Source organism: Morone saxatilis, unplaced genomic scaffold, assembly GCF_004916995.1.
Source record: "Morone saxatilis isolate NCDOM2014 unplaced genomic scaffold, NCSU_SB_2.0 Contig16, whole genome shotgun sequence".
Classification (NCBI taxonomy): domain Eukaryota; kingdom Metazoa; phylum Chordata; class Actinopteri; family Moronidae; genus Morone; species Morone saxatilis.
In genome coordinates, this window is record NW_023339718.1 from 3,407,870 (window position 1) to 3,427,876 (window position 20,007).

Consider the following 20,007-nt stretch of genomic DNA (forward strand, 5'->3'; position numbering starts at 1 on the left):
TCAGTAATTAAACATCTCAGCATACAAAAACGACCTGGAGTTCCCCAAGGCTCCAATCTCAGGCCTGTTCAGCATGTAGATGCTCCAACTAGCACAGATTACGAAAAACAACAAAATATCTTATCATAATTATGAAGACAACACAAATATTTTTATATAATGATGTCACCAGGTGACTGTAGTCCTATACATGCATTGAGTGTAAAGTGAAGTGAATTGTAAGTTGAAAAATCAGTGTTTATACCAAAATTGTCTTCAATTTAAAAAAAACAAAACTGAAATATGTTGTCTTAGTTGTCTTTGGAGCCAAAGAAGAACAGTTAATATATTGGTGTAGTCATAGATTCAGACCTAAATTTTGTTAGCTACATTAAGATAATTGCAAAATCAGTCTATCACCTTAATATATCAAGAATTAGAGGACTTGTCTTTTTATATTGCTTTGGGTTTCTTTTCTTAATGCCTTTTATGTCTTTTGTAAAGCACTTTGAGTTGCCTTGTTGTTGAAAGGTGCTACACAACTAAACTTGTCTTTCCTAACTCTTGGTGAGAAAGCAAAATGTTGAACTTTAACTATGGACTTTGTTACTATTGAAAACACTGACAGGTTTTCCATGCAAAATACCCATTATGCCACCTTTTGCTATTGTTTCATTAATTTTTTTAATCCAAAATGTGATGTTTGTTGGCACCCCACTATTCTTTCATGCACCAAAGATTTTCAGTATAATGACAGTTTTAGATAAGACAAGCTATTTCTGAACAATGCACAATATACTGTTTATACACTCTTTCCCTCAATTGAGAAAAAAGATAGCAACACTGCAGCTCCATAAGAGCCTCATAAAAATAATGAAACTCTGATGCTAGCTGTTCTCCCTGCTTCCAGCAACACTACATTTGAACTGTATGTCGACAAAGCAACAAAGTCATCACTATCTACAGCGAGTGCTTGCATTTTGCTGATGAATGGAGAGCCCTGCCAGATTACTTGATTTGATAAGCAGTACAACCCATCGGTAACATAATACATCACAAATTGTTTTGTCAACAATTTATGATACCATTTATCAAATGACCATCGCAGTGGGCTGAGTTATGGTGTCATAGCTGGCATAATGTCAATACTCAAGCTGAGTTGAGGGCAGTCTGGCCACAGTGATTTAGACACGCTACACTCTGACCTCTTTGGAGATTTCCTCTTCATTACCAGACAAATTGATGTTGAAGGCTGAAAAAAGTTGTAAAATTTAATGTTTAAATCTTTACAATTAAATATATGAAGGAGATAAAGCAAGTGAGATAAAGTCCAAAGTCAGTGCTGTGGGGGCATGCTGCCCTTTGATGAGGACTTAGATTCACAAAACGGACAAACAGTTAAGCTCAGATTTAAATTTTGCCTTCAAAAAATAAAGCAGCTTATGCTCAAAGAAATTAAACTTAAACGATTGAATTGAACACTGCTTGATATGTGTGGTTTGTATAAAAATCTTCAGTTTTATCTGCAGATTTTTACATCTATTGGTCCATTTTCTACCAGCTGATCTGCATCATTGTCTCAGTAGCAAGCAGAGCAGTCCAGACGTCCCTTTCCTCTTTTTCCTCCAACTTTTTGTCACATAAAAACTCTTTAAAAAAATCTGTCATGTAAGTTTTGTAATGAAAGCACTGCAATCAAGTTCTGCTTTTATTCCTTGCTTCCAGAATCAATTTGGTCTGCAGCATGGATGACAATTAAAATGTAATGCCTTAAAATGCCTCCACCAGTCAATCCGTGTCTCTTGTATTGACCACAATATATGGCCCGTGTCTGAGCTACCACCACTCACTAGCCAATCTTAAAGGTTACTGCAACCACTACATGTACCCACATTAGCAGGACACTCACCTCTCTGGGTTTATGGCCTGTGTAATAATTTTAAGCAAAGAGAGAAGTGCATTCAGTGGAGACAGTAACAGCGAGCGAGTCGAGGGAGGACAAGTATAGTATGATTGATCGTGGTGAGCAGTATAGCTGTGTACCTCTCACCTTCCCCCTCTGATTACTGCCTGCTCCTGATCTCTCACATCTGTCTTGACTTCCTAAAGAAACAGATTCCTTCGATGTGATACTTTTCACTCTTGGGATTAAAACTCTGTCCAAAGGTTGACTTTTTAAGGGACATCCTGCCTTACATTTGTGCAGTAATAAACATGCTGAAGTGTACACTGGGTTGGAGTAACCAAGGTTACAGTAGGTGTGGTGTTTTGAGATAGTAGTAGTTTAGTGACTTCTCCTTTTGGATGTTTATTACCCCCATTTTTTTCCAAAGAAACCAAAAAGAAACTACAAAGTCACCGGCTAAATTCACTCCTGTCCCACAAACATGTTGGAGATGTATCAACTCTCTAATTGTGCATTTAACATTCTTAACAGTTTATTAGTTTACCTCCCACACTAACACTTGAAATGATTTAATAACTGCAGGGGGAGTTAACAACACTCATTAGCAGATGCAATATTTCCTACATAGTTATCTACCTTTCAAGCACACTCTTGCAATCTGTGGTGGGATGTAACGCTGTGTGTTTATATTTACTGTACTTAAGAACTATTTTAAAGGTACTTTTGCTGCACAACATGTGAGATGTTTTGATCAGTTTTGAAATATAGCTGCAACGGCTAGTCTACTTATCGATTAGTTGATGGATATAAAAATAACTGGCAAGTATTTTGAGAATCGATGAATTGTTCATTTGTAATTTTTTATTCTGTTAAATGCTGTTTTCAACCTCTTAAATATGCAGATTTCCCGCTTTTCTCTGTTGTATATCATATGAAAGTGAATATCGTTGACATTTAAAGACATCACCTTGGACTCTGAGAAACTGGGATGGACATTTTTCACTATTTTATAGACCAAACAATAAATCAGTTAATCAAGAAAACAATTGGCAGATTCATTGATAATGAAAATAAACCTTAGTTATAGACCTAGTCGGAAACACATATCGGAAGGCACCATTCCTTGGATATGAGTTTACGACACGAAACCTAGGAGCAGATTCAACAAATATTCATGCTACCTGTCTCTGGTTTCACATGTGCAACTGTAATGAAGACAAAGTGCATGCATGCCAGCGACAAATACCAGGAAATAAATAAGAATAAAGTATCCAAACCAAATGAAAGACTGTTCATAATTGGGTTAGTAATGTCTCTGGCACCGTCTGCTCGGTCATTTCCTCCAATCTCCCCGAGCAACAGGGGATCGCACAGGCGACACTCAAACCAGGAGCTACGTTGCTGCTGTGTGACAGGCTGCCTTCACCGGGCTCCAGCATTCTTTCACCGTCTTCAGCGCCACTCCTGATAGAGGGATGCTCAGAGAAAAGACGAGCACCATCTTCAGATGTAAAACACGCAGCGATTTCACAAATCTTTTAATGATTTGTGACCTCTTTGTGGACAGCGAAATTGTGAAATCATGCACCCATAACTTCTCACTTAATCTGTATTACTCTCATCACAACAGAGCAAGCCACTCTATCAGTAAATGCTAATCTCCTAATTAACAAGCTAATTAGGCAATTACAGCTTTGCAGAAGGATGCCTAAATGAAATATGACAACACAGTCACTTTCTACAGCACCTGTGGGTCTTTTCAGATGTCACAATGAGAAGCATGATGACAAAGTGTTGTCTCTACACTCGTAGGTGCTAATTCCTACGCCTCGCTTAGCTCGTGTCATTTTATTTAACCTAACGTACAGTGCATGTGGAAACAACTTGTCAAGTTACATGTAATTTATTTCTCCTCAAATAAACTGACCTGCAGCATTTTCAGGACATTTGTGCAGCAATTTGATTTTAGAAACCAAGTGTGCAGAAAACAGTGGATAGCACAGCCTCTTGGTTATGTAAACAAGGTTTTGTGAACTAGTAGCGCCACAGTGTCTCACTGTAAGGAGCTGTCACATACGGAAATGAATTATGTTGACATATGGCTGAAAACAACGTTGAATGGGCCCTGCTATGCAATGCAATGAAGAATCATGCACTGCAACAGAGGAGAGGAGCCGGAGCTGTACCTTTGAGCCCTTCCTGACAGGTATGTAGTGTGACTTGACAGCTCAGTATTTCAATGATAAATGCAGTAGTCCTGGGACTCCCAGTCACTAAACTCAAGAGTGTGTTGCTCCTCAAGGTCAAATGAACAAGCAGAACCACACAGGCCGCTAAAGACAATCTGTATTTTAATTCACGTGTTGAAATCTTGTGATATGAAGATTTCTAACTTTAGATTCTACATACAGTCATGTAAACTTTAAGATATTGCAACGTCAGTGATGTCCTCAAGTTGCCTTCTAATGACAAATTGGTACACCTTAATCATAATACATCATGCTGAGATTTTTATTAATAAAACTACATATATTCATTTATTTTGATTGTGCCCTATATAAAATTAAATGTACTACAATTCCTCATTTAATTTTGAACATCTTTGACTCGTCCTCATCTAGTTCCTGGACTGCAAATTGAAAACCAGACAGGCGAAAGCAGGGTGATGTTCTTTTTCTTTTTCTAGTAAGACAATGAAAACAGTGATTTGAAGTAATGACTCACTGTATCGTGACTTCAATTAAACTTCTTTTGGTAAAAGTTGCTTACATTTCTGAAGATGAATCCAGACACTCAGTTCTGACTCATGAAGATGAATCACAGTCTATATCTACTACTTTGCACTGACCAATAAGAACATACAGTATTTCAGATGATCACTGACTATTATCAAGACAATATTGTAATGGGCATACACCTAACTGTATGAAAAAATAATAAAAATTGTATCTCAGTCAATAAGATTTCTCATAATTGTGGAGTATGTCCATCTGTTTTTTACTGAGTGAGTTATGGTCTCATATGGTTTAACTAAATACTATCACTGTATACCTTGGAAGAGCTTCAGTGTCAGAGGTTTTGTCGAAATGTCTGTGAAATGTTCCCGCTCTGTTCGTGTTTTTCCTTCTTTCTGTTTCCTGTAAAGCAGTCGAGCAGATTCCAAGCCAAATCTGAGCCAAGGGCATCCATTGTAAAATACAGCCCAGAGACAGTTACAGGCTGCCAGTGATGCCCAAACCCCAATGATGGTGTGCCTGTTTGTTGGTATTTTTGATAGTGACAGAAAATACGTAAGCACTGATCACTAAAACTGCTTCATAGTGCCTTTAAAATCATATCCTTATTGTGAGTTTAAAACATTTTATGCACAACAGAAATCATCAGGCTGAATAAAACATCACCAACCACAAAACATGGAGAGTTTTCTTTTTAGGATTTTCACTGAAAGACTAAAGTGTTCACCGCTTTTGGTGACAAAAAACACTGATCAGCTTCCTCCTTAAAGATTGTCAGGACAGGAGTCTGTCAGCGTTCAAAGGGAATTAAAAACAAAAAAGTGTTGCAGACAGTTAGATTTTCCAGAGATAATTCTTCTCCAAACTACTTAGAAGCCGCAGTTGAATACATTTATTGATTATCTGATGACTAGTTTTGGGAGAAACTACATGTGCAGTGGTTATTTTGCTTCTGTGTGCTGTACATGAAGCAGCAGAATTGTACTTAAATACTGTTTATGTTGACTTTTTAACTTTATTTCATGGTCATCAATCATCAAACCCATGTAAAAAAAAAACATTGTATATCAAAAGTTCAGCATCAAGGCCTTGTGTTGCACAAGCCAGCTGAAACAGTGTGCTGTCTTACCGTAAAAATCCCAAATCAAACTCCACACTCTTTATTCCTGCAGGGTTATCGCCAAATGGCCAAACAACATAACGACAAAACACTGTTTTTGTCTCTTTTTCTTCATGAATCCGTGATCTAGATGCTTATTGTGGAGGTGCACAGTATATTTGCTGCCTTGCATCCAGCTCAACAACTTGTCTGCTGCCATAGCAACTGCGGAGGAGCACCGAGCAGCGCCGCCTGCTTGTGCAATGGATGTCACTCGTAGCAACGGCCAATCAGAAGTTGCCATCCTTTTGTACAAGCAGTGTGAAGATGGAGGGATGGAGTGGGTGGGCTCTCAGCATCATGCATCTGCCAGTAATAGGACACACGGATCGTCAGTCTTCGTCACTCTGGCCCGGGATTGGTCGAGGAGCTTTACTTTCCAATAATATAAACATGTCTACTGCTTGCCTGGCTTGAACCAAGGCTTACAAGGGACTATGCAGTTCTACATCAAACTGTATAAAAACTCTCATTATGTATTTGCCTGTGTTGTTGCAGGACTAAATCTTTATTATTGGTAGAGAATATGCACATAGCTGCACGTGCACGCGTGAGGAAACGAGGATACCCTGCTGCCGCCGCTGCAAGAGAGAGAGGGGACTCTGCCGTGCTTTCATCATTATAATCACCATCCTAAGTACTAGCTCTTAACATTTTGTTTTTCGGTGTTCAGGCGAGAAGTGACAAGAATATAGACCCCTCCTCTGCAGGGCGGAGCGTGCATTTTCATTTCGTATTTTGTATTTTTTATTTTTTCTCTCTCTACCCCTGTTCCCTGCTCTGACACGTCTGCACTGAGTGAGTGGCATTGGCACACTGTCAATCGCTCACTACCGCTGCCATCAAACAACATAAAACACACACAGGCAGAGGCTGGAGCTCATAAATTTCAGCAGGGCAAGATATTTTTTGCGCATCGCCTTCATACAGCGCTGTGTCCTCATTAATTTCTGCTCGTGGTTGCTTTTTTTTTTCTAAACAGAAAATCTCCCAACTTTTTTTTTTTTTTTGTACATTTCATATTTTTTTATAGTCACATTTGGACACCTTAAGCCGCAGATTGTGTGTGTGTTTTTTTAATGCTGTCAGTTGTCGCGGGAATCATTTGTGCACATTTATAGTTGGCAACACTTGCAAGATTTCTTATTTGTTTACACGTTTCCACATTGGATATTTTTGTTGCCGGTGCTTCGCGGGGAGGATTTGGACATTTTTTTTTTTTTGGAGAGGAAATGCGCCGGGAATCCCATGAAGAGCGCTAATAAATGAGAGATCACCAAGGAGCGTTTCTGTCTCCACCACCCGTCAAATCCCAGAGAAAAGACAGATTGGCATGAGGATTGGAGCGGGATACGATGGACCGTCAATTTTGACCGAGAAGTGTTAAGAAGAAGAAGAAAAAAAAAAGATTTATGCATTTTTCTACAAACACAGTCACGCGTTTTGGCACTTTGGACCGCGCGTAAAAAAGCGAGAGGACAGCGAGAACTTGGACACAAGATTTACGCTAAAAACATCACTGCGAGGCATTTTTTTCTTTTTAAAAAAAAAAGAAACGTGTGTGTTCTGTGTCGGTGAAGAATCACACACCCGTGCATCCCCCCTTGTCTCCGGCACATGTTGTAGCCGATTTCGTATATGAGTTTTTCAATTTGTGTGGCTCAGTGCACAGACTCTTTAGCGGCTACTATGGACGATCAAGCCCGGATCATGCAGTCGATCGGCGGTGTCAGTCTGGCCGGCCACTCGGTACAAGGAGGCATGGCACTGCCGCCTCCACATGGACACGATGGGACAGACGGGGACGGAAGAAAACAAGACATTGGTGACATTCTCCATCAAATAATGACCATAACTGATCAGAGTCTGGACGAGGCGCAAGCAAAGTTGGTTGATTTATATGTTTTATTAACTTCGCCCCCCCCCAAAAAACGCTCAACGCATCATTATTGAGATGTGGCCCGCTTAACTTAACTCCCCCATGCATAACAATAGGCTGGAGTGGCTTTAATGATAATCTCACACTAAGGTGTATTTACTGCCTCGCAAAGCTTTACCACATGAGAAAGTTGTGACTGAGGGAACAGCAGCGTTTTATTTAAACTGCCTGTGTGCCAGCGTGAACCTGAATGAGCTTGTTCAAAAAGTTGGAGTGCACACATCCTCCAGTAAACGCTCATATTTCTGAAAATGAAATTCATGTTAGATGGCTCATTATATTTAAATTAGCTGTTATTGGGCATTATATTTATAATGGGTCATTATATTAGTCTAAAGCAATTAACACATACTTTTCTTTTTACTTTGAGCTAATACTGCTGTAAAAACTACTGTAAAAATGCCAAACTTTTAAGAGATGTGTGGGTTGAGACATTGCAAGGCATGACATAGTGGTAACTACTATGTTTAAATAAAATAATTTATTTACTTGCTAATATCTAACATGTGATTTATCAGTGAATTTATTTCAGTATTATTTCTTGTCTTATACTGAAACAGGAAACATGGGCTGAACTGTCACAGAATGAAACCAGCACTCTTCAGCGTTCTCTGTGAAATCAAAGAAAAGACAGGTAAGATCTTTGTGTAAAAAATATTAGAATATGAACTCAAGGGGAAATAATACTGGAGCCTCAATGCAATAGCACACAGATATTTTTTTTACCTCCCGCTGACCCGATGGCAGCCTGCATCCAGGTAACAGGGGACCTCTGCCCAAATGAATCAATCACTTTTTTTAAATATGTCATTGTGCCACACAGAAACAGTCAGAGGTAGATGTGTGTTTTTTTGTTTCACTGAAGATGCTCTTGTTTGTGCAGGAGCATCTTTTTCCAGCACTGGTTGTTTGGATTTAAATAGAAAGTGCACTCCAGCTCTCACCCTCACTACCCTGGCACTGAACAGGATGGGGAAATCCCGTAGCATATGCTCTACATAGCTGAGATCACAATGAATTCATGCTTTATAACCTGACAACAATTGCTACGTTTTCAACATATTAAGGCAACTGCACTCTCAGTCAGTAACTGTAGTGCAATTGCATGCACACTCCTTTCCTGCAAATATGGACAGGGTAGATGATAGAACCAGCTGGTGGAAAATTATTGAAAAAAGAAATTTGAAAAAAAAAAGAGAAAAATATTTCTGTTGCATATTGAACAGTTGCTCTTTATAAGCATCAATTTATAAATGACCATGGTCGAAAACTTTCAGTGTGTGTGCGCACATACACACACACACACACACACACGAGACACAGCCGAAATTATAGCTGATGTTTTCGTGTCTTATAACTTTTCTTATAGCTCAAACTTTGCTACAGTGCATTTTAAAAAAGTGACCTTTGCACAGACAGATTGCTGTTTCTCCTCTCCTCCCACGGTGTTTATAGGACGGTTAATAAACTGCACCCCTTTAAATTCTTAAATGAATTGATTTTTAGTTACATGGGCTTTTTACAGCCATGTTTATTATGCCTTGTATTTATGTGCGTGTCTGTTCTTGAAACTAGAAAGAAAATGAACAGATGCTCCAAATATTCAAACTACTCACCCTTTACTTTATTATCCAAGTAGTGTGTATATTTCTGAGTCAGAGAAAAAATAAGAATACAAAGAAAACGACGCTGTGGGTTTTGCTGTAATTTAGCGAACCTGATGCCTTGTCAGATTTGTGACCTTTGTGCAGTTTATGAGGAAATTGGCTCGGGAGAGATCATAAAAGTTTATGAACTTCCCCAACACAGGTGGCGTCCACAGGGGCATGCAGAGGGTCCACAGTCTAGCCGAGGTGCTCTACTGTGTGTGTGTGTGTGTTTGTGTGTGCCTGTTGAGTTCAGACAATGAAAGAGATAGAGCAAGAAAGAATGCAGATCACACATCACACACGATGCCAGCTCTTATTTTGTGTGCAGTCACTGATTTGTTGTGAAAGTGTTTTCCAGCTCAGGAGCACTGCTGCATCTGTGGAACGTAGACCACAGAGGAAAAAATTATTTGCTAGATTTTAATTTAAGTCATATTAAAATGCTGCTCCAGTGTCAGGGTTACACTGCAAGTTACTTTAATCAGATGTTTTACCAGTTAGATTCTCGACACTTGCATGTTTGTGCTGCGAACTGAGCTCTCCAGTGTGAATAAGCCACTCAGAGAAGCATGAAAAAGTAAATGAGAGTGACAAACATTTTAAATAAATATCCGTACGTGTGTGAAAGAGTGCACGTGCGCTGTGGAATAAGTGTGTGTGTGAGAAAGGGAGGGATGAGACGGAGGGGGAGAGGGAGAACAAGCGTGTGTGTGCGTGTGTATGTGTGTGTGTGTGCATGGTTAACCTGTGGTTTAGAGTCACAGCCTCCCCCTCTTAGCCATTGACAGAGCTCAGCTGGTCTGGTGGCCTTGTTGACCGGCCTGTTTTTTCCAGCACACAGTGAGCCTTTCACTGGCTGCTGTAGCATCGTTCACAGGGCTTCCTTGGCCCTTTCATGTCCGTTCAGATGGCACAGGGGGGGGCGCTGCCTTTTAGCCATGGGATCCACCGTTGGCTGTAAATGACTTTTAATAATAAATTTGAAAGCGGTCCAAGAATCATCAGTGTAATTACTGCTCGCATGTATCATGTTATCCAGACTTATTGTCCGGCGTGCAGATGAATAGCGAATCCGGGTTTCAGCTTCAAAGCTTCACAAGTGTTTAGAAGTATTATTTTGTCATCAGTGGCGAGATGAAATCAAAGTGGCGATCTTACTCTTGATATTCTTCGTTTTTCTGCTGAGGAGAGGTAAAGGAGGGCCTTTTCTAGTAATAGGAAGATATTTTGAAGACTTTTCAGGGTGTTTAGAAGTTTGTGGCACTCTTCTAACTGTTATTGTAGAGCTGCAGCGTATTTCTGCATTGCTAATGCCCTAGAAGTATTAATTCACTTTGATATGCTAATTAGAGAGCATTATGCAAGAAATGAGATTAAGTGGCAGCATGAAGTCATTTGCCTGTCACTAAATTGAGTGTTTTTAGCAGGAGGGATTTTTCCCTCAAATTTTCTTGGTTTTACATTTAGATAAGCTAAATGTGAGATTTGGTTGGCAAGTGGAGTTCTTTGTCCTTCAGTATGTGATGTTTTTTCTTTTGTACATACATAAAGAATGGCAATTAAAATGTTTTATTCCCCCATGTTTCTAGCTATTTCAGGACAAAGGGTACATTCATGTTGTACCTTTTTCCCTGTAGGCTGCATGAGAGGACAATGAATGCATTGAGTGAAAATTGCCTGCGATTCAGATGAGTTTTGCAGTTATTCCTCTGTACTGGGGTTTGTTTTATCCTGCTGGCTACTCCCTTGTCTTGCTCTCATGCTTGGAAGAGAGGCTCACAGCAGCAGCAGCAGCGGGAGCGGCAAGAATAACAAAGGTGAAAGATTACCTCCATATGGTATTTCTGACCAGGAAAAGAGAGGTTCTGTAGCAAGACTCCTCTTTGATGTGAGGTTTAATCAATAGAAAGAGATTACAGAAAACTATTACAGGCTAAATCACGGAGTGCCACAGAGAGGCTTAGCCCTCTCCACAGCTCTCTCAGCTGCATGGAGCTTCTTTTGGCTGCGTATTGACTTGTTGTTTTCCTGACCTTTGACTCATCAGGTTCAGAAACAGGGGGTCTGGAGAGGTAGGGGAGGGAGAGAGAGAGAGAGAGAGTGTGGCAGATTCAGGCTGATAAATGCTCCGACCCAGTGTTTATAGCAGTGGATTAGGGAGGGACTACACTCGCAGTTCGAGCCAATGTCGGCGTTTTGTTGCACATGTTTGATTTGGCTTCTGAAAACCGCTAAACACGCTTTCATGTATGTTTATCGGTTTGTCTACGACATATGTAATGTTCAGCTAGGAAAGACTGTGTTAATTAAATACAGTTCAGGATGAGCCTGTAATTAACCACATGCAAGGCTGACTAAAAGCATTACCTGGAGTAAATAGAGTTAGGGCTGAGGAGGTAAGCATTTCTGAAATCTACAGGGAGCATTAATTTCAATGTTTCCTGACAAAGTTAATGACCCCTCTCATTCCAATTGGGTTATTATTATTATTACAAATATTATTATTATTATTATTATTATTATTATTATTATTATTATTTTAGCAGCTGCAGCTAAAATAAGAAAATCCTTCTTACAAGCCAGGGGACAAAAATATATTTAATCTTACTGTATTTTTCTACCGTATGAGATTTTTTTTCATGCTGAAAAAGGTCCAGTAAATGCATGACAGAGAACAGAAAGCTATTCAGCAGGAGAAACAATTGACTTTGGCTGCTTTTTGTCTCAGAGAGCCCCAGTGATGCGGCTGCAGTGACTAGATAGTGTTGTGCCGAATAGCTCGCGCACAGCTGGGCTCCTGACTGGCTCAATGGCAGGGCCACTAGTGCTTCCTCCTCTAAAGCACGAGGGGGACCGGGGAAGATGTGGCTATTATCTAAGTAGCTCCCAAATACCCTCCATTTCCCCATCAGCAAAGATGAAAAGAAGGAGAGCCAGACAAAGAGGAAAGGGGAAAAAAAAAAAGAGTATACATATCAGTTTCATTTGGAGAGGGAAAATGCTTTTGTGCTGTGGAGATAGATGCCTCTGCACCGGTGCTGCCTGGTATCTGCACACACGGCTCCTCAAATCTGTTTTTATTTTTTTTTTGTACGATGATTCAGTGCTGTCCCTCCATCTGCACACACGAGCACCCATCTTGCAAACGTCTCCCTCGCTCCCCCTCCATCGCTCCGAGCATTTTCTGCGGGCTCCTGCGCGATCAACAGCTCATAATTGTTTTTTGCACATACGTTATGCAAATGAGCCTTTATGGCAACTGGCATAACAATTAGCATCCTCCAACAATATTTTAGTAGGTTAATTGCGAAATTTCTGAATTGTACATCTGAGTTGTTAATTAGGCATGACAGAGGTGGTGAAATAGTTATCTTCAGGCGGTGGCAGCCAGCAGAGGCTGCTTGGGATGCAAAAAGGAAGGATTGATTGAAATTAGTTTACAGCAGTAGGAGCGTGGCTGTTGGAGACTCTTTGCATTCCCCTTTTGCTTTCTGAGGCATCTGTGTGTCGCTAAAAGTAACAAATGCAAACCTGAAGCAGAGGGCGAGAAGCTAGTTCAAAGGATGACCCCCTGTGGAAATAGACCGCACCTCTGTGTCCATTTGAAGAAATTATGTAAATAGAGAAGTGAACCATACAACTTGTTGTCTTGTCAGTATGAGTTAGCAAGGATTTAGTTTTTTTTCGTGCATCATGGGAGCTGCACTCTTGTCAAAACAGTAAAAGACCTTTGACCTGCAAGACATAGTTAAACCATATTTTCCTGTTTTACAAGTTGCAATACAAAGTTTTCAGTGCAATGAAATAAAGTTAATGCAACACACTTTTCTCACTTTTTATCTTATGAAAGAGAATTCCAAAAGAGGGTTAAATTTTGGCTTTTTTGGTCATTTTCAGCATCAGAAAAAAACATGAAAAAGCTATTAACCTGTGTTAATGAAAGACAGTTGAAAAAAAAATGTAATTAACTTTTAATGTGCTAATTATTTTGATAAACAAATGTATTATTGTTATTTATATTTGATAGAGTTAAGGTAAGGGTTAGGGGCAGTGTGCATATACTTTCAGCTTTCAGCAATAATTCATTTATTCAAAATAGTATATATTTATTTACAGTAAAAAAAATAAAAAAAAACAAAACACAATTTTCCATTCAGACAATTTTTTAAACAAAAACTTTTCCCTGAGTCTCCTGTGTCATGATGTTCATTACCGTGTCACTCGCTGGCTGAGTCTACGTAATGCCATAGAGCTGGTTATTAGTGTAAAAAGGGTTAGAGTGAACGACTGGTGCAAAGCAAGTCCTCTCTCAGTAATGACTCTGCTATTTATAGGTCCCTATTTCATTAGCTCTAGTGTTTCAGGGAAGAGTTTTCCTCATGGGACAATAGACACCATGATGTTCATTTACTCTGTACACATTACTTGTGGACAACTAAATGACCTATCATTTGTGAGGGCAAGAATACAGAAAACAATCCCGCTTTTGTCAATATTTTTCGCTTTTGTGTGAGTTTGTATTTAATCTTTTCGATATGTATACTTACATTTTTTGCAGTTAAAGCCTGTATTTGACTGTTTTGTAGTGTGTGTGTGTGTGTGTGTGGAGGTGTTACTCCTACAGGTGATGGATTTCAGTAGATAAAGTGATGAAGGAATTAGAGGGAGAAGTCAGTAAATATACGCTTTTTAAATCTAATTTGTAATATTTCCATGCTGTAGCAGCCTGTAGCGTGTTACCTGCCAAAAACAGAATGATACATTGTCGTCACCTTTCTCTTCTTTCCACTGTTTTCCAAAAACAGACAAAAAAAGGAATCTGTGCTGTCTTTTCCTCATTTGCAAGCTTGGAAATGAAGCCCCTCTCCCCATTGTTCCATATGCCATTGTTCCACATGTTTCATACATTAGAATGATATATTGAAGGCAGAAATGGGAAAAAGACTGCAATGCAATGAAATTTTAATCAGCGTCTTCTGCTGCTTTAATAAGGCAAATAATTCTTATTGGCTGCTGTGTTAAGATTTCTAATATTTAATTCATAACAAACCTTGCATTATTCTGCTTTAGCCCTAAGACAAGCTCCACTCTGCTGCCTGCCAAAAGGCAATAAGGGAGAAAAAAAGGTATAAAGGGAACTGCACACTGAGCGTTTTTCTTATCAGTCGTGGCATAATACTACCACAATGTTTTGAGATTGTGTTTGAATATAAACATGTATTTAAATATTTTTAAATAATCCTGTTACTGGAGCTAATGACTGAGAAACTGGACTGCTACTGCTCTTGATGAGTGCAAAACACCCCAAAATTCCTCCCTTTGTAATTTTGTAAGCGGTCAGTAAAGTATGGCCATTCGCTACCATCTTTTTTATTTTCTTAAGTCCTTGAAGTTCATTTTTGTGCCTGAAGTAATGGAAAGATGGCGAGGGGCCAGCAGCTAGGTGCTGGCTCATGTTACAGTGAAACGGCGGGCCCTGTTTTCGTCTCTCGGTGAAATGGCTTAATTGGTGTCAGAGCCCCAGGGATAAAGGCCTCTTGCTCTGAAACACAGCCACACAGGCCCTGTCTTCCCTCAAACCAGGAGGAACGGCCGGCGTCTGCTGGTGAATGAGGACTAAGCCGTGGCATAACAATACCAAATGATGTTTGGGATGACAGAAATTAATATGCGCTTGCTCCCAGAAAGCTATGATTAATGACGGCGAGCAGGGGAATGCTGTCCCTCCTTTTTGCTCCTCTTTGATGGGGACTGAAAAGCAAAAAAAAAAAAAAAAACGTCTGGTTTCTTCTCTCTTTAGAAAGTGGAGGTCATACAGAGTACATTACTGCTATTCTTCTCTTGCTTTTTCCTCAAGCAGAAGGCAGGAAAGGAGCGAGTGCTTGTAATGAATTTTGGAATGATTCACTAACATTGTGCAGGCAGTGTATTGTCCCATGGCATGTGGCTCAAGGAGACACATACCTGTGTACCTTAGCAAAGACATTCCCATCCTGCTCGCTTTTTTAACTCTAGTAATTAATAGCCTGAGTATCACACTGATAATTACAGATATATTTTTTATAACTCATGCAGGATCATTTGAGGTGATAATTTGCACTGAAAAAGAAGTAGTCCTAATTTTAATAATCGAGTTCTGACGGTGTCTTCTTTTCATTCTATGGAATTTTACACACACACACACACACATTGATTCAGAGCCAAACGTGTGAACAAAATGGTGGTGTGCTGTTGCCATGATAATGATCTGTATCTGTTGTGTCCTAGGAGGAGACACATGAATATTTAATTGTGTCTGCTAGAGAGATCCCCAGACCCTTCTGTTCATTTCTTACTTTCTCTAATGTGTTTCCACCCTACCAGGTACTTCCTCTCTAAGTAATGGAGAATTAAAGCGTGCATTAAAATGATATAAATTGCAATGTAAGGGATTTCTGAGGACATTTGTCTCCGCACAATATGGTTGAAAATTCAAATGGCAAGTTTTGACAACGGACATTGTGCTGACACGGCGTATTTGCTTCACGTTGGCTCCTCAAATAAGCATTTCCTCTGTCAGGGTGATTGATATGTATTAAGCATGCACTTTTTACATCACGGTGCTCTAGAAGATGATGTGGGAGCGAGGATATGAGTTTTAAACAGTGAACGAGTTCCCCTCATATTGATCTATTTGTGTTGCCGGAGTGGCAGGTGCTATACGAAGACTGTGTCAGCTTTGATTGTTTGTGTCAGTGATCCGAGCCGACACTGAGCTCTCTTACTGTTCGTCATTGCACTTGCTTCCTCTTGATGAATGGCAGCACACTGCACAGATCCTCAGAAAAACTCATGTCTACGCTGTCTGCCCCAGCCATGTGAATCAGCAGTGGTCTTCAGAGGTTATTTATCAATCATGTACTAAGAGTTCTTAATGCAAAATTGTGGGACATACCTATGTTCTTTGCAGGCAATGTCCCGAGGGTTGTTTTTGGTCTTTTAATGCAATTATGTAAAAAGCTTTCCGTGTGAATGTGAACATCAGTTGTGGGGAGACAGGAGGTGTGGTTCCTCTCCTTCTCTAAATATTCAAGATTAGTTCTTAACCTGTGTGTGTGTGTGTTGGCAGGCCTGCTAGGTTGTGGCGTGAAGGTGAGGTGCGTGATGCTCGGAGCCTCTGTAAGTATGCAGAGCACGGCGGGCCTCTCGCGGGTGCTGAAGGAGAGCATGGAGTGGCAGAGTTAATTTATTTAATGACTGAGCGTCTTATATCTCCCCAGCCCTGATTAGAATCCATGCTTGATGAGGGAAGCGATAGAGGGTTGTGCACTGCCCCCAGGCCCTAGCACGTACGTTCACGGTGTTCTTTCTCCAGTGCCTTTTTTCCCTACCCCCAATCCACTGGGTTTTTGCAAAATCAAAGAAAAACGAAAAATGCACCACCGAATAGGATAATTTCCACTTCTGTCAGTTGCGATATTTTGCGATTATGTCTCTACGTGTGATCGTTTTGTTGCACGTTGACAGGAAATGCAGCTCTGAGGCTGATTAAATGTGTGTATGTGTGTGTGTGTGTGTGTGTGGCGTGCCCCGTGATAAAGACGAAGTGCTGTGGAGCTGTATGAACGTGGGAAAGCCAAACAGAGTGTGTCACTTTGGCAGCACGGGCTGTCAGCATTGGGGAGCTGCAGTTGTAAAAACCATGACCTTCCTCTTTGCCAGCATGTCTCTTGCAGAGCCAAAGCGCTGCCCTGTAGATCTGGGCTGGCTGTGGGAGGGAATACAAACACAGAGAAAGGACAGACAGTGGAAAAAAACGGTAAGAGCCATAATTGTGAAGGGGGGGTATGGCGGGTGGGGGTTTGAAGTAATGAAATACTTCTTGGAGCTATCATGACTGAGAAGGTGAGGGAGGGAAAGCGAGAGGACTGGCGAAGAGGGAAAAAATACTCCTCGGCTTCTAACATTTCCATGAGCCATCATCAGTAATGCCGCAGCAGCCTCACAAACCAGAAATTATTTCTTCAGGCGTCGCTGTCAAGTGTTATTCAAATAACACCAGCCTCACATTTGAATAACAGCCGACATTTTGAATTAATTAATCAGACAAGATAGTCTGGGCCTTTTCTCATTAGTCTACAGGTCAGGCTGGGGAAGATATATGCGCTGGTGATGATATACTTGTCTTTAATAGTGATTTATGGAGATTTTGGATTGTACTCGATTTGTCAAAGGGCCTGGTAGCAGAAAAATAGGACAGTGCATATTTCATTACCTAATCTCTGATACGTCCCATGATGCTAAAAGATACAGTCCTGTTGTTTAGATGCACAGGAAGCTCTTTTATGTTCACTCTTCTTGAGTGAAGAGGCGCACGCACACACACACACATTTTTGCACGCACGTACACACACATGCACGCATTTAATCTCCTCTCATAGACCTCTCCCATTTTACTTTTCCTATGCAATTAAGCGAGGGCTGTAAATTATAACTGTGTCGTACTTTAATTATCATGGTGTAAAAATAGAGTTCCTGTCTTTGAGAGGATTTCATTAACTTACTCAATATTCCATGTCAGCTCAGAGAATCACAAGATTACAGTGAGGTTTGTGCTTAACATGCTTTGATCAAGTGTGTTATTTATTTAGACACTTGGTAGAAAAGTATGAAAAATAAGTAGGTATACACATAAATGTATGCTATATTTTTTCATGACTATTTGTGGACTAACCTTAACGTAGTCGGTTCACCGGCTGGTGTGACATTTAATATTGTGCTCATATAGGGTAGTGTGTGTGGTCATGGAGGTGTAAATGAAAGTGTATATTTTTAAAAGGAGAACGAGTGCTAACGATGTAGTGTCATCTGCTTTATCGGGCGTTAAATATTAATGAACACATTCAGTTTACCAACACTCCACCTATTTTTATTTTTTTTGTATATACACAGGTTTTAATTATCCAAAGTAGACATGCAGGACATGCAGTATGCATCTGTGATTTTGTGCGAGTCTCGGTGTGTGTGTGTGTGTGTGTGTGTGTGTGTGTGTGTTAGAGAATGTATGCGTGTGTGCACAAGTGTCAGGAAGCTACGAGCTGTTGCCATTCCGGTGAGCAGCCCACACAAAATGCACCAACACCAGTGTGACAAAACATTCAAATAAATTGCTGTCAGGCTGCCGAAACACCAAGTGCAGCGATTTTTATCTGACATGTGGAAGACCCAGACATGCAGTCCTGACAAGTAGCGCCGGAGCACCTGTGAGAGACGGGCGATAAAAATCAGGATATGCCTGATCCTCGGCATAACAATACCTATCATTACTTGATATTATTACTCTTCTTTAAGAGAGAACTCAAGATGGAAAGATAGTCTGCATGTGTTGGCTTAAAAAAAAAAAAAGTCTGGGTAATAAATGATGTGGGGCCGTTGTTTGCGTAGATGCACTTAAAATTTACAGTGAAAGTGAATTACGTAGTCTGATGGCATATCAACAAGTGCTGGACTGGATTTTGTATTCATGCGGAATTGTTGATTACTCGGAGCAAACTGCCATGTTTATTTGTCTGCAGGCTCATTGTAAGCAAAGTCCAAGGTTAGGACATTTATTTATTCTAGTCCAGCATCGTTGTTCACAGGTGTATTATTTAGAGAACACAATCAAATTCAAACGTAGGATACCTGTGTGCATGGGATTCATATATGTGTCTTAAATGACAAAGCTTTTCACCTTTCATTTTTCTTGTTTGTTAAGAAAGCTGAAAACACGTTCTCCTTTGTACCTCTTAAAATAGAATTTAGTCCAAATTCAGTACGACTGACGACACTGATTGACTTTGTTTTACTTTTTAAAGCAACATGGAGGCACAAATAAACACTAAGAGACCCCGTGTTGCTTCACTTATTTTCATTGAGTCTGCAAAATTGACTCAGTAATTCTTAAATCCAATTGAGAAGCGTAAAAAAAAAAGCTTTTTAGAAACTCAGAGACAAAGGACTCACTGTGGAATGCGCCATCCATTCTCTACTGTATTGTTATTTTCTCCCTTATAGGTTACTAATGAGGAATCGGCCCTCATTATGATTTTAAGGATGAGAGAGGAAAGCTTTTAATTAATGATATGTAAATGGTTCTGAATTGATTATGTTAGAATATCAAGAGAGATGGGTAGAAGCTGTGGTGTAATATATTTTAATTAAGAATTAATTAAAAATGATGGCAATTTTATAGAGGCTCACAGAAAATAGAAGAATTTATTCTCTGTCACAAGTAAATCAGCCCTTGATTAAATAAACAGACACATGCTGTATTCATTGAAGAGTTATATTTATACTTTGCCAGGAAGAATTATCCTGATTATTAAAAAAAAAGATCAGTGCGGTATGTCAGTGGTCGACCACAAGCTGGGTTCTCCGGGGTTAATGGTGATTTATCTCATTCCTAATTCATGAGATCCTCCTGGTCTGTGTTAGGTGGATCAATAAAGCTGTGTTTCCTTTTTGAATTCAGTGTCTACAATTAGATTTGCAATGTGGAACACAATTAGAAGTAAGACATGAATGCGTGTTTTTATCACTTGTGGCAAGTGAATGTGCACCCCCAAAAGATATCAATCTGTTTATGAGGTAAAAAGATTTGTGTGAAAAAGATGAGTTGT

The 20,007-nt window shown here is 39.9% G+C and overlaps 1 protein-coding gene across 3 annotated transcripts in view; it reads left to right on the forward strand.

The window, feature by feature from the left end:
- Positions 1-6,376: 6,376 nt before the first annotated feature.
- Positions 6,377-20,007, forward strand: part of pbx3b (pre-B-cell leukemia homeobox 3b) — a 56,774-nt gene continuing 43,143 nt past the window's right edge. For all 3 annotated transcript variants that reach the window (XM_035657709.1, XM_035657707.1, XM_035657706.1), the window contains exons 1-2: positions 6,377-7,665; positions 8,279-8,352. In XM_035657709.1, the coding sequence (XP_035513602.1) occupies positions 7,418-7,665; positions 8,279-8,352 (322 nt within the window). In that variant the 5' untranslated portion in view covers positions 6,377-7,417. The remainder of the gene's footprint in view (positions 7,666-8,278; positions 8,353-20,007) is intronic.